General features: G+C 38.2%; 1 protein-coding gene across 12 annotated transcripts in view; it reads left to right on the top strand.

Annotated features, from left to right (window-relative positions):
- The window catches only part of PTPRQ (protein tyrosine phosphatase receptor type Q), a 208,856-nt gene that overhangs the window by 179,147 nt on the left and 13,946 nt on the right, over positions 1 to 15,763 (top strand). For 9 of the 12 annotated variants that reach the window (XM_075124328.1, XM_075124331.1, XM_075124329.1 and 6 more), the window contains 4 exons: positions 5,085 to 5,111; positions 5,788 to 5,869; positions 12,067 to 12,157; positions 13,613 to 13,689. In XM_075124328.1, the coding sequence (XP_074980429.1) occupies positions 5,085 to 5,111; positions 5,788 to 5,869; positions 12,067 to 12,157; positions 13,613 to 13,689 (277 nt within the window). The remainder of the gene's footprint in view (positions 1 to 5,084; positions 5,112 to 5,787; positions 5,870 to 12,066; positions 12,158 to 13,612; positions 13,690 to 15,763) is intronic. The other 3 variants (XM_075124326.1, XM_075124327.1, XR_012666450.1) reach the window with 2 other exon arrangements.

Genomic DNA, 15,763 nt, shown 5'->3' with positions numbered 1-15,763 from the left:
GTCTGGCTAGTGACTGGTCATTGTTCATAGTTCTGGGTCTGTCAGGAGCAGACCCAGTGTCTGACACCCTACTTGGGCTGTGGGACTCTCTCTAGTCCAGCTGCCTTAGACACCAAAATGAGTGTCCCAGCCCTCCTGAGCCCCCAATTGCTTATACACACTCCCTCAGTGTTCCACTTTATTGTGGGTGCTTTGAACTTCTTGATTAACCCCTTCAGGGACAACATGGCAGGCAAGCAAGGAATGCAGACTTAGCAAAGATATTTCATAACCACAGGCATTTTACTCTTGGAAGTACTTGAAGTCCCACTTAAATATAATCTCTGACCCTTTTGGTCATTTATTCAGGCTGAGAAACTCCACCCCAGCTCCCATCCAAGTTCCTGTGCAGAGAGTTCATTTTTCTTGTGCATGGATTTGGTAGTGGAGCGACATTTAGAATTGATGGCACTAGATTTCTCTGTACCAGCTTCTCAGGAGGAGCCCAGGGAGCAAAATGGCATTCACAAAACAAAATGGCATTCACAATTTGACACAGACATATCCCCAATTTATCGCACAGACCATGCAGCATTTGTTCATAATCAACACTGTCATGATCTACAGTCCAGTTAAAGGGACAGATTCTCTCTTCTATTACAGTCCCTTCACATGTCTCTGATGTAAAGGGGCTGTAAACATGGTGAAAATGGGCCTTAGGGAATACGCCTGCACGGGGATATTCCTGGATGGCATAAAGTTGACTGCCATCCCTTGCACCTCCTGGCATAGAGGTATGCCAGGGATTTTCTGAGGAAAGGAGAGGACGTGGCCTGAGAATACTGTGCTGTAGCTATTCTTGGTTGCAGAAGGGCCCTGAGAGGCTGTTACAACTGAGTGTAAATTAGAGTACTCATGAGGCACAGTCAAGAATAGAGAAGATCCAGAGGTAGCTTAAAGCCACCATTGTCTCATCCTTACTCCTCCATTTCTGCACAGGAACAGAGAATCTGGCCTACAAAGAATTCTTTTATTTGTTGACCAGTAGATAAGATATTACTGGTTCTGGCAGCACTCTCCATTATACATGTAGGGATTACCTACTTAAACCAATAAAATCTTCTTTATCTACCAGTAAAAAGATAAAAACAAAATATTTTAACTGCACCCACCATCCATGCAAACCATATGTAAGAGGAATGTGAGCATCAGGGCTATGAGATCTGGTGAGGCATCCGCTGAAAGTACTCTATGAACATTGCATGTTCAAGGAACATTCTACCCAACAATGCCTCATATGATAGCTAGCTTATGTGTGGCAGCTACCCTGCCACAACTGACATTGGCACACAACTCACACAGAATGACCAAGGGACTACAGATATGCAACAAAAGGCCATTTCTCCACCCACAAAAAAAGGCCATTTCTCCACCTACCTGGCTGACATTAACCCAGACAGTTTGGATTGACAGGAGTAGGTTATGGTTTTAAGTCCCTGTCTGCACGGATTTGTGCATAAGACAGGAGGGGCTTCATATTAGCAGCAGCTCCTGGATGCATTGTGCCTGAGGCAGATACAATGCTTTGTGAAGTGATGGGGGGACATGCATACAACAACAGCATCTGTTACATCCTTTAAAACATACGGGGCACACTCTCCCTTTGCCCATGTCAGCCCAGCTCTTCTGTGGATGGGGTTGCGGGGTAGAGGACACGGTGATATCATTGCCCCTGCATGCCCCTTATAAAGGTTTTAGTGCAACTGTCAGGGCTAGATTCCCTCAGTTTAGTGTACCAAGGACCAGGATTTTGCCTAGCCACTGTGCAGTTGAAGGGAATGGGCCTGGTATCCTCTCCCCGTTGCCCTTGATCACTCGTGAAGGGTTAAGCCCTATGTAGGTCTCAATTAACTTGTTAAAAATTAATTCTTCAGTTATTCCAAGCAAGTGTCAGTGGTGCTTATGAGTTAAGCCTTTAGTCTACATATTCATTTCTGTGGTTTTCCATTTGGACAAAGTTTTAATTCCCTATAGATTTCAACTGATTGACCCAGAGAGAAAGCCGAGTCTGTGTCACTATATGGTCTTCAGTTACCATTGCCAACACAAATAAATGGCTTCTTTCTAAGTCTATCAGAAGTAATCTGAGTGGGATTCAGATTTTTGATAGACTTCAAAAACTCCCATATGTGAAACAATACACTGTTTAAAAAGAAAATCAGATTTAAGGCAACAAAGTATTCTTTAGCTTAGAGAATGCTTTACTTCCCCCCATTAAATGCAGAGTAAATGGAAATGTTAAATTATCCTGTTGAAATCGGGGAAGTTGTCACTTTATAGTCTGAGTATGAGTTGTACTTTTCATGATCTGATGATATTTGCATCATGATGTTTCATACAGGAGACTGGAAAGTGAGTGAAGCTGCGCTGTTAGCAGACTAGTGTTTGTGCATTAAAAATACTGTAAGAAGATGAAACTATTACCTCTTATCACAATGTTTCATTTTAGAAATATTGAGAAAAATAAGCTGCCTTTTTAAACCCCTGAAAGTTTACAACCAAGCATAATTGTGCTATGCAAAACTCCATTGAGCTATTTTGGATGAGAACCCTCATCATGGCACAGTTCACTCATTGTAAAGTTCCTTATACAACAAGGTTTCAGAAGCCGCAGATCGCACATCTAAATGCACATATGGGTACTAAATGGCCTGATTTTCACAGGTGCTGAGCCTCTCTGTATCCCCCCACTAGCTCCACAGAGAGTTGTGAAAGCTTAGTACTTCTGAAAATCAGATCCTTCATGTAGGTGTCTAATTATGGAGGTAAGTGTCAAACTTGAGGCACCCAATTGGCCCAACTACTTAAAAAACATTTAGTGCTTATGAAAGGTGCCAGATGACCACCACTGAACATAGAAATCTTCTGGTTAGCAACGCATATGTGAACTAGAAGGAAGCACGTTTTGTCTCCATGCCTATTCAGTGCTTGACTTCCCTTGTTGCACAGCCAATGAGAGTGCCAAGGATGTTGGTGATGGTCCCGTCTCAATGTTCTTGGCTGTAGGGTCCACTATATCTTGAGTACAAAGGCGCTAAATGTCATATTCTGGTTGGTCATGTGATGTGTAAATTGAATGTCAATTCCCAAACAACAGAACTACCAGTGCAGTAAGTTACTAATCACAAGCAATTTCAGGGGACTGAAGACAACAGAATCTCAGAAATTATTGGGATGTCGATTGGGACGTGACTTTTATTCCATTGCTCCAAAGGGAAGACAGGGGATTCAAACAAAAAGGAAGAGCAAGCAGCATTTTTTGCAGAATCTGCTAAGAATTTTGTCCAATAAAATTATAAAGAGGGAGGAGTGCCTGACGTTCAAAGGCTAGCATATCTGTGCCCGATACATTGGCGTAATTAGTTAAGAATAGACTCTCCTTGAGAAAACTTTAGCTCTGTGAAGCTGCCAAGGTTTATGTGCCAAGTAAATGCTGGCTCGGCCATAAAGTAAGACCAGAACGCAATAAGTGCTAGTGAAACTTGTGAACAGACTCCAAAGGGAAGTTCTGTGTTCATGCAGAAGGTGTCAATGCTTTATCATTCTTCACTCCCTTTTTCTGCCCATTCGGGATTTGTACCTCTGCCTTAACTGTCCTCGTTGGGCACTTTGGGTGTAATCCTGCTCCTACTGAAGTCAGTTCCAAAATTCCCTTTAACTCCAATGGGATAGAAATCAAGTTCTTTATAAGCCTTATTTTGGATAGGGATTTCCTGTAATTTGGTTGCACTAGCCATTTTACATTGTTTTGAGAAAATGACCATATCAACACAACATGTGTCGCCAGTGCACATATAGTATAGCCTTGACATTAATTTCTATAGTGTTATGCAGATAATTTAATAGTATATGGCTCTTCAGTTGTTTTAATATTGTTTTTGTTTCTCATTCATATTTCCATTTGTCTTTTTTCTAAAATATATTTATTACAAAGGATAGGAGACAGTGATTTTCTAAAAAATGTTAAAGTATAGCTTCTCAAAACCAAATTCTTAATAAGATTATTAAAGGAAAGCCATATGATTATTTACACTACTTAAAGTATTCCAGAGGTAAATATGTTGAATACATTTTAATTGGTTTAATTTCCAAGCTTATGCGATTTTAGAGAGAAAAATGTTAAAGGTATAAATTTTTGAAGGACCAAAATTTTTCATTTTGAATTTCTTTGCTAGAGATTAGGGCCCTAAATTGATAGTGCTTGATGCACCTATGGAAGGTGCTCAGATACAATGGTGATAAGCACAGTATAAGAACCTATACAGAAGAAAATAGAACATGTAGGCCCTGATCCTGCAGTGTGCCTCAATATGAAATAGCCTTCTAGGATCGGCCTTTGGAGCCTAAATATGTAGCCTGATTTTCAAATTTACTGAGCACTCAGAAACTCACATTGAAGTTAGTCCACTTATATAGGGGCTTAAATATGGAGTTGGGAACCTACTCATCGGTTTTTGAAAATCTTGGCTTTAGCCATTTAACTTCTATATAGTCATAAAACTCACAGATTTGAAAGATGGGCACATGTTGGAGCTACAAAGGGCTTTTTGCCCTCAGTAGCCTTCTTGAGCATCCCCAGAGCTGCTATGTGGTCTGGGAGGCAGGTTTCCTTTATCACCCAAATGCTCATCTGCGCTACTTGGGCTTGACAGTGAGTCTCTGAATTTGCCCCTAAAAGAATGACATTAACACATTTCATTTTATACTATATCCTTAATGCAAAACAATGGGATGACCAATGTAAGTAAAGCAGTGTACCTGATGTATGGATTTCTTGGGCCAGTGAGCATTTTTACCACAGAACATTGGTAAAATGATCTGAAGAGAATAATAGGCTGAAACTGTATCAGCTATACTTATAAATACATAAAGTAAGAGCTCAATAACACAGTTATCCAAGATATCTAAAATACAATATTATCCCAATCCATGGAAGAAATCAGTTTAGCTCTGATTCTTTAGTTATTTAAATTTTGCATCTAAAGCCTTATCAGAATGCACTCTTATTCTCTGACTTACTGCATTTAACACAATCTCTGTTACAGGTTACTTAGTTATAGAAAATCCATCAAGTAAGTTGATTAAAGATTTTTCTATTATGGCTATCAGTTCACTAGTTTGATGAGTGTGAATGTGTGGTTCCTTCTTCTATGTTTATTAGAAAAAACTCCAAGCTGCGTATAAATCATAAAAGCATGACTAATTGCATGGTAACTGGAGAAATGCTTTCTCTCTCTCTGGGGTGAAGCCTGCATGTCTGTGTTTTAGCTTGGGAAGTAATACAGGGATATTTAAACTCCTTGGGGTTTAAAAACCATGTCATTATGAGAATGAGGTCACTGCAATATTTTATACGTCTAAAACCTTGCAATGTTTTCTGTGCAACAAAGAGATATTATGTACTTTAGAATACAATGATAACCTTACAAACTTCATAATATCAAACCTCTGCATTGGAATGCTAAATTTATTAAAAAACAATCCCACTCCCCTAAACTTTTGACGTTAAAGCCAAAAACTAGATCAGAAGGAGTAATTGAGCGAGAAGATGCGCTTATTTTGAAATGCTCTAAACAAATCAAATAATCACACTGTTAGTGATTTATATAATGTTATTTTATCTCTGTAAGTATCAATTATTATTAAACTGGATAACAATTTCTTTTGATAAGCCAGTGGTTAAATGAAAATCAAACAAACCAAAACCCAACTTTCACATGCGTCTAACTCCTCTGTCATTACTTCTAGGCCAATAAGCAAGAAATCCTTCCTACAACATGTTGAAGAACTTTGCACAGATAACAACCTAAAGTTTCAAGAAGAATTTTCGGTATGTTACTAGCAGTTGTCACAACATTGCAAGACCTCCAGTCGTTTCATGTGTCACATTTCATGTCCATTTTAAGCATGCAAGGCCATGAAGGACTCTGGCCTTGATAATCAATACCCAATTACTAGGTTGATTGTTTAGAAAGTAATATTACACTGATTTAGGTTGTGCAGTCTTCATTGCAACCTGATCAGAATTATTCACCTTAGTGTGTCAGCAAAAGATGATCTTCTTTAGCTCTTCCTGCCATGACACCATCCTCAGTAGTTAGCTAGATTGTGACATTAAAGTGATAAATCTAAAAAATTGTAGCAATATTTCATGTAGTTTGAGAATATTTTGTTTTCAGCTATTTTTTTTGTTTTTGCTTTACGTATCACGATATTGTTCAATTTTGAAAAAAAATATTTATCAGATCTTTATGCTTAGATCAGGATAAGACATGTATTGGATTGTAACTGATCGTATACAGGTTTCATTCAGATATACCTAAGCACTTTAAGCAACATCATTTGCTCTAAGAATAAAAGCCCAATATACATAGCTGACATTTATTTTGTGAAAAGTTCAAGGCCCGATCATATTCCCATAAAAGTCAATGGGAATTTTGTTATTGACTTCAATGGGAGCAAGACTGGGCAATACACTTTCATTTCTTTAGAAATAATAGGCCAAATCCTACTTGTCTTGCTCTTATGAAGAGCCTCAGTGGGACTGGAACTGCTCATGTGACTATGGCCAGCAGCATTTGAGCCAGTAACTCTGCAAGTCATCTGACTCCTGTTGAAAAATGATTAGTTTTCAAAGCACACATGACAGCTATATAATAAATATACAATTTCAAAACTACATTTAAACCTCAACTAAACTTTTCACTGTTTTCTTAAGTAACTTCTCTTTTATGGCTATCACATTTAAATTATTTTTTACACTTTATCTGCTCTTTTTGTTATTTCAGAATCTTTATCATCATCATGTCTAACACATGCAGTTATTTGCCGTTACAAAAATAATTTGTCAATCTCCAGTGACTTTACCATTTTGGATTTATAGATTTGTCATGAATTGCTTACTATTTGGATTTATAAAAATGAAGAATCAAACAATAGACTTTTATACTACTAGATTATAATATTTCAGTTTCTCAGGGAACAACAACAAAAGTGTGAAAAGATTAATGGTATTTCCTACAGCTTTTTGGCTATGCTCCTTAAGTCTTATTGGACTGGATTTAATAATAATAAAAAAGCACCATAAAATTCTTCTGAGCAGTAATGCAGAGGAAGCTCTTTTTTTTCAGGAGTAGAAGTGTTATTTCACTAGAACAGGAGCGATTATAATTATATTATGCATGACTGAGCAGATGAAAAGTTTTCCTAGCAATGACATTTTCACATTTTAAAGTTCATCACTGGAAAGTTTCTAACGTTACCTTTTACACATTAAAGTTTCACAACAATTATAGGGTTAAAGGTTACAGCATTGAAATGACTGAAAATCTAACATAAATCGTAATGTTCTCTCAAGTAGTAGTAATATGAGCATTTTTTAAAACTTAGACAAATACTTAGAGAATAATTTAACCAAATTATTGACTGAACTCTTAGTTAACCAAGGGTATGTCTGCACTGCATTGTAAACCCAGGTTAGTGGGACCTAGGCTTATGAAATCAGTGTTTCCAAGCCCACACTTGAGCATCCACGCTGCATTGTAAATCTGGGCTTAGAGTTGCTGGATGCAGATCTCTCAGCCATGCTAACGTGTCCATACTGCACCATGCAGATCTCATGACTCAAATATACTGCAAAATGACAGGGATTGCGCCCAAGTCCCAGCAGGACTTGGGCTCTGACACACTCCCTAGTATGATCCTAGGACCCAGGTCCTGAGTGCTTGTTAATTCAAATCAGACAGATTTATGTGTGAACAGAAGCAAGACTTCGGCTCAAATCTGAGTCAGAGCCCAGGCTTAGAATACAGTGTAGACATACTCAAAATTGTTATGTGCCCCTTGGGTTTATAATGTACGTCAGCTTCCCCAAGTCCAAAATGTAGCAAAGATCTGCCAGATGGATTATCCGAGGCCATCCAGCACTCAGGGGCAGGTTGTGCTCCTGATGGAGGGCATATCAGTCAACTGTGCAGACAAGAAGGCTGTAAGGAGCCATGCTAACTGGTGGTGGGCCAGCTTCACCCATTTTCTGAACCCTCAGTTTTCTAAAGGTTTGGCATGTCTCCTGAGACCTATGCAAAATCAGGCTTATGTAGTATTTGATACTGTTATGGTGAGTATTTGACAATATATTTTCTAAGTGCTATTAATGAATAAGCACATCAACTACCTCCAAATATAATTTCCAACAAAAGTCCCCATATTCCCATAAAAGTTATCTAATATATACAGCATAAATGAACTATCTGTAAAGTTTATAAGCCTACAGAGAAAAATTCCTTCTGTAACAAATCATCATTGAATTTGAGACTCCAAATAGTCTTTATCCTGTGTTAAAATAATCAGTTGGGGTGAAATTCATCCTGGTGCAGAGAGCTGGCATAAGGCCATTAGCACCAGTTAAGAGCCGTGATAGGGCAGATCAAGGCAAGTGGGCGTCGTTAGAGCAGCAACACAGGGTGGCTCCACACTGCAGAGAGCTCTCTGCTGCAGACTCAAATTAGCAAGTTAAAGTCAGGCTTACGGTGCACTTCACATGGAAATAATGGCCCAAACTCCTGCAAATAGCCAGAGACCTTAGGAGAATGCCTCCTCCTAACACCCCTGCTTACCTTCCCGCACAAAAGCCAATTACAGAAGCTTTGTGTGAAGAAAGGAGAATGTTACCCTTTATGAATACAAGTTTCAGAGTAGCAGCCGTGTTAGTCTGTATTCGCAAAAAGAAAAGGAGTACTTGTGGCACCTTAGAGACTAACCAATTTATTTGAGCATAAGCTTTCGTGAGCTACAGCTCACTACATTGGAAAAAGAAAAGGAATACTTGTGGCACCTTAGAGACTAACCAATTTATTTGAGCATAAGCTTTCGTGAGCTACAGCTCACTACATCAGATGCAAGCTTATGCTCAAATAAATTGGTTAGTCTCTAAGGTGCCACAAGTACTCCTTTTCTTTTTATGAATACAGGAAATTATAACTTGTCCATTTCCAGCTTTACTTTCCTGCCATTATTGCATCCTGATTTCAACTCCTAGAAATCAACTGGGCTCTACCTGGGTGCAGGGGTCCTCCCAGTTGCAAGATCAGGGCATTACTGTTTTATAAATTAAAATGTTATTTACAAAAGAGAGAAACACAATTAACTGTGAAGAAAGAATCAATTTTGGGAATGGCCACAGGTTTAATCCAGGGCAAGATTTACAAGAGACCGTATTAATTAGGAGATGAAACCGTAGCTAAATCTATTCTTTCTTAACATGCGTGTTCTGTAATATGTGATAGCATTTTCTTTAGTTTTGTATTAACTTTGTGTCTGGTAACCATGTTGTTTAATCCTTTAACATACATTGAGGTAAGTTTAATAATGTCAACTATTATATGTAAGGGGATTTGTAAATTTAGAGGGTGAATTGCTAACCTTTTCTGTGGAAAGAGGGCGAATAAAATCACTGAGTTGTATAGAGGCATATGGGCCTATGGAGATTAAGGGAGAGATTTTCAAAGGCACAAATGGGAGTGAGTCATGAGCTGTAGCTCATGAAAGCTTATGCTCAAATAAATTTGTTAGTCTCTAAGGTGCCACAAGTACTTCTTTTCTTTTTGCGAATACAGACTAACACGGCTGCTACTCTGAAACAATTCTCGTTGATTTTCAATGGAAGATGAGCATCTAATTGCTCTTTGCAAATCTCCTCCTGTGTGATTTCATGAGAAGAGCATGGCACCACTAAGAATAGAACCCTGGTCTCCTAACGCTGAATCCTGTGCCTTAACCATAAGACCATCCTTTCTTTCTAGAAGAATAGCACCTGCAGTTGTACTATCAAGGATAAAATTATAAAGGCCATCCAGCCTTGTTGTTTCAGGGCATAGACTTCTCATTAGCTGGAAGGAGGATGACATTTCCCATTGAATATAATTGTACAGCATATGATGCACTGTGATGGTTTTGAACCCTCGTCTGAGCATCAGATGTTAACAATTGTTGGACGTACAATACTGGACTAGATGGACTAATTTGCTTATTGTTGGGTGGCTTGTTTCATTATGGCAATTGTTTTATTTTATTATAAATATTAATAAAATCTAATAAGAAAATGAAGTACAGTAAATTATGTTGTCCTCTATAACTGAAGACACCAAGTAGGTCTGGGTGAATGCTTAAAATGAGTATTTGTGAAAAATTATTTAAATAACAAACACCATTGCTCTTTGACATTATTTTTTATTTATATTATTTGCTGTTTGTGAATAACTGTACATGAAATTCTGGTCACAAGAATATTCACAGAAGGGAAAACTATCATGAAACCTCATGCAGATTTGCATTTGACAAGAATTCACGTCAGGTTGTTTGCACAGCTATCTTGAAAGCTCTTCTGGCTTTGGGGATAATTCAGCCAGGGAGCAGAAATAATATTAAGTGAAAGACATGATCAATTACACAGCACAAATGGCAAATTATAAATAACAAATAGTTAAAACAATAGGTACAGCTAATCATTTGTGAGCAATCCATAGGTTGAAATATACTTATGTAAACCATTCATCAAATAATGAACAAAAATATGAAAGTTAGTCTGGTTGTGGATAATTTTCAAATGGAAGGAAGTGGGTAAATTCTGTCTGTATTGCCCATCACCATGGTAAATTAATAATCACACATAAATTTTGTCTCCATTTGATGGCCCATAGCAGACTTCATGGAATATTTTCCTCTTCACCCTTTTAGGTTCTGCTTTTATATATAATATAATTTGATCAAATAAGTTCTTCCCTGCAAATGATTCACCCATCTCTGCCCCTGAGTAATAGAATTCATGAACAGTTATGAAACTGTGCTACTGAACCCAAATAACTCTGTCCAACCCCCTCAGGAACAGGTCAGTAAGCAATAACTAATTGCCAGTTGTCTCTATTTGATTAAATGCTCACTTGTTCTTATGCTGTGGCAAGAGCTCTCCCAAGCTACAGGCATTAGGAAAAGGCATTACTCAAAAGTAAGGCTGAATCATACACAATGTAAGGAGAGTGGTCACTTTGGATAAGCTATTACCAGCAGGAGAGTGAGTTTGTGTGTATGAGGGGTGTGTGTGAGAAAACCTGGATTTGTGTTGGAAATGGCCCACCTTGATTATCATACACATTGTAAGGAGAGTAGTCACTTTAGATAAGCTATTACCAGCAGGAGAGTGAGTTTGTGTGTGTGGGGAGGGGTGGGGGGGTGAGAAAACCTGGATTTGTGCTGGAAATGGCCCAACTTGATTATCATACACATTGTAAGGAGAGGTTTCAGAGTAACAGCTGTGTTAGTCTGTATTCGCAAAAAGAAAAGGAGTACTTGTGGCACCTTAGAGACTAACCAATTTATTTGAGCATGAGCTTTCGTGAGCTACAGCTCACTTCATCGGATGCATACCGTGGAAACTGTGATCACTTTAGATAAGCTATTACCAGCAGGAGAGTGGGGTGGGAGGAGGTATTTTTTCATGCTTTGTATGTATATAATAAGATCTTCTAAACTTTCCACAGTATGCATCCAATGAAGTGAGCTGTAGCTCACGAAAGCTTATGCTCAAATAAATTGGTTAGTCTCTAAGGTGCCACAAGTACTCCTTTTCTTTTTGCGAATACAGACTAACACGGCTGTTACTCTGAAACACATAAGACATTGTTACCACATTATATGGCATCATGAAAAGGCAGGAAAAAACACAAAAGGTGATGGTCTGACTTTATCCAGACTTTTAAAGGTGAAAGTTCATGTAAGCTTAAATTGTTCAACTTGACAGTGTTTTCTGCAGCTCTGCATCTGACACTGTTGATGTAACTAGGGTTGACGGTGAGGTGAAATGCTTCTGCAATGTTTCCAGCTGCCCTTAGAAGTGTAACATATCATAGAACTGAAAAGTCCTTCCTTTTACTGGAGTGACCAGATGAGGGGAAATTATATTATTGATCTATTCGTAATACTGAGCACAAAGCAAATGTAAAGGCTTTCTAACAAATATACATTATCTTACAGGAACTTCCCAAGTTTCTTCAAGACCTTGCTTCAACTGATGCTGATCTGCCTTGGAACAGGTCTAAGAATCGCTTTCCAAACATAAAGCCATGTATGTCTTTACTAACTGGTCTCTCTTTTTTACTCTCTAACTGTAGAAGTACAGTGTATGTTTGGAATGCATCTGAATTTTTCATTTGGTCTGTCTGATATGTTACTATAATAATGTACATGTTATATTACAATTTACTATCAACTAGTCTGTTTTTGTTCCCTTGTTTGAGTAAGGGTTATTTGTAAATGGCTTTCAACTTGCTCTCACAAGCTTTAACATGCAGGTGCAAGAAATTGTAGCCCAAATAGTTTCTTAGCTTTGTAATTTAACCCAGGTAGCATTCTTCCTGGACTTTTCCCCTTAGTTAAAAAGTAAGTTAAGTGTAAAATCCACATGTTTATGCATTTGTTTTCCCTGGGAGCCTGGTGATGCTTTCTTGCGGCTACTTGCAAATATGCTGCAAGATTCCATTGAAGATCAGAGTGACTGTATGATAACTTATAAGCCAAGGCTAGATTTTATCACAGGAGACAGGAGTCTGTCTCTCTACTCAACACTGCTTCATTTTTCAGTTAATAAAACAAGAAATGCCATTATTATTTTAAGCATTAACTGTGATGTGAGATGGGGGGCATGGCATTCCTCTGTTAATGTAGCTACATTCTGTGCTATTAACTTTACAGAACAGCTGTTCCTGTTATCTGCTGCCTGGTTCAACACATATTCTGTGCTCTAATTTACAATTGCTAAAAACTGATATTCATGTTACCCAACAACATTGTCAGAAATGCTTCAGAAATCTTTCGTTTTATGATATCCTTTCTTTTTACTGTTTTGCAAAAGCAAATGTCAGGAAATGGATAATTGATTTCAGCATGTACCTATTCGGAATCTTTTTCACACACGACATCCTTCCTATTTTTCATCGCTTCTGTATACTTATAATGGGACAAATTCTGAGGTCCTTCCTCATTTTCTACTCAGTTCTCACTTACGCTGACTTCCTATAATAGGGGTTTGCCTTGCTAAAGAATGAGTTAAAGTTCAATAAGGACATCTAGGATGTGGCCTGATGGTGGTAAAATATAACAGAACAAACAAATACAAATGATTAGGCCCAGTCTTGTAGTCTGATCCACACAGAAGACCGCAACACCATTGCACCACCTCGTCAAAGTCAATTGGCTCTGCAAAGGCACAACAGGTCTGTCTGCACACCTCAGATTGTAGGATTGGGGCCTTAGACATCTGCATTAGAAATAATCATCATGAGAAAAACGCACTGAAATGTAAAGAGCAAGGAAGGAGAGTCATTATACAATAAAACAGGACGGATAAATAGTTCTTGTGAGTTGCAATTACTGTACCATTTTGCCAATGTAGATTTAATAAAATTAGCTAAACAAATGTAAACATTAATTTTGAATTCTCAGCATCATAGCAACATCTGATGCATGTCACTGTAGTTTACAAGTAAACATCTCAATTAAATAGACTTTATTTCTGCTATAGATAATAACAACAGAGTAAAGCTGATAGCTGATGCTGGCATTCCAGGATCTGATTACATCAATGCCAGCTATGTGTCTGTAAGTTGGAAGTCTCTCATGATGCTCATCACATTTTTTCTATTTTTATTTTCTTTTACAAGTGACTTAAAAGGGAATATATTTTATATCAGAACATGCGTCTAATGTTTTTTCCATCCACTGCAGCTGCTGTGGCCATACTGTCACTTCTAGCACTATGAATTCATGTGTCCAAGTGTATCACTGAACATAATTAGTTTTAAAACATTTAATTTAATTTGTGCATTTTTATTGTTCGGTTGTGTTTATTAATAGTAAAACAACTGTAGTCAGCTAATTCATTTCTGGAAATTATCTCATCCTGTTCTCATTGAAGCCAATTTTGAAAATCCCATTCAAGTCAGTGGTGCCGGATATGGCGCTATTTTGTATTTCTTAGTTAAAGATTTTGGGGTATTGTATAAAAGATGCTATGTAAAAATAAATAGAACTGAACTAAATATTCCTGTAAGAATAGATAACATGCTTTTATGGTGGCCCTTATTATTTCATGCTAATTATGATGAGGAAAAATGTCAACAACACAGTAGCTGATTGTTCAATGACATAACTGGTACCAAAATATTTTAAAACAGTTGAATAAGCTGATGTGTTTGAACATAGACAAAATAGGTCATTAAAATACTCTGTTGATGTGGGGGAGAGAGCACAGTGTCTTTTTCCTCCAATCCTTCTGCGGAATAGAATAGATGACATTCCCACCCTGCTCCAAATAATGCCTTCCCTGGAGTCTGGCTTTATTGGTAAATCAAGTAATAATAGCAGAACATTTCTCCCCAGACTTATTTGTTTATCAGGGTTTTCTGCAGGATCTCCCTGTGTCTGCCCTTATTTCCCTGAACCATGGTAATGCCCCTTCTTGCATCCTGGTAAAACAATCAAGCTATTCCTGTTGCAATGATTATTATAATTATTTATTGTTTTTATTACAGTGGCCCCAACTGAGGTCAAAACCCCATTGCACTACACACTGTGCAAACAAAATAAGAGACAATTTGTGCCATGCAGGTCTTACCATATAAATAGAAGAGACAGCAAAGAGTAGGTGAAAGAAAATAGTATTATCTCCATTTTACAGACAGGGAACTGAGGCACTGAGACTTGCCCAAGGTCATACAGGAAGTCTGTAGCAGAGCTGGGTATTGAACACTGATCTCCTGAGCCCTGACTCCCACCCATTGTCTTAAACATCATCCTTCCTTTCTACTAGTCAGCAAAGCTTACTCATCACTTTATACAGAGCCCTAACAGGGTGGGTCAACAGCAGAAGAGACCTTCCACCCTGTTACAAATCCTGTTACACAGCTGTAGTGCTGTTTGCCAGGCTCATGGCCTCTGAGGTGGGGATCTGGGTAGAGGGGAGGATAGATAGGTCTTCCCATCACTGGCTAGCACTCAAAAACTGATGCTGGGAAGCTCACATAGCACCTTCAAAAAGGCTGCAGAAATTGCTACTGCTAAAAGTTCTCCCATGTAGTCATTTTTACTTGCTTCTGACTAATGCAGGCATAATGCCTTTTGTCACTACTGATAGCATATTGCAGCTGCTAAGGTCACCAATTCTCATAGCTACCACTTTGCCCTGTCTCTCCCTCTCTCTCTCTCTCTCTGTGTTTATATATGTACACAGAGAGAGAGAGATATCTATATAAAGTGAAAAGTTGTAGCTCTGAGAATTGGTGGCCTTAGCAGCTGCAATATGCTATCAGAGGTGACAAAAGGCATTATGCCTGAATTACTCAGAAGCAAACAAAAATGCCAACGTGGGAGAACTCTTAGCAGTGAGTGAGTGTGTGTGTGTGTGTATATATATATGTGTGTATGTATATATACAGAGAGAGAGAGAGAGAAACACCCTGTATCTACTATATAACAAGTGGAAATTGGAATGCTACTTTTATTTTTACTGGTTTACCCATGAAGGGAGAAAGCAAATAATTAACTCCGAGCTTTGCATCCCTGAGTTATAGCTCCTCACTTCACTGTTCAACTAGGGAGGATTAGTGTAGTTTCCCACCGCCACCTGTTATGTATATTATATATCAAATAAATAACAGGCAGCTGTGAATTATAG

Source organism: Caretta caretta, chromosome 1 (genome assembly GCF_965140235.1).
Source record: "Caretta caretta isolate rCarCar2 chromosome 1, rCarCar1.hap1, whole genome shotgun sequence".
NCBI classification, from domain to species: Eukaryota; Metazoa; Chordata; order Testudines; family Cheloniidae; genus Caretta; species Caretta caretta.
Note: the sequence above shows the minus strand (reverse complement) of the source record. Positions and strands in the feature narration are given on the sequence as shown.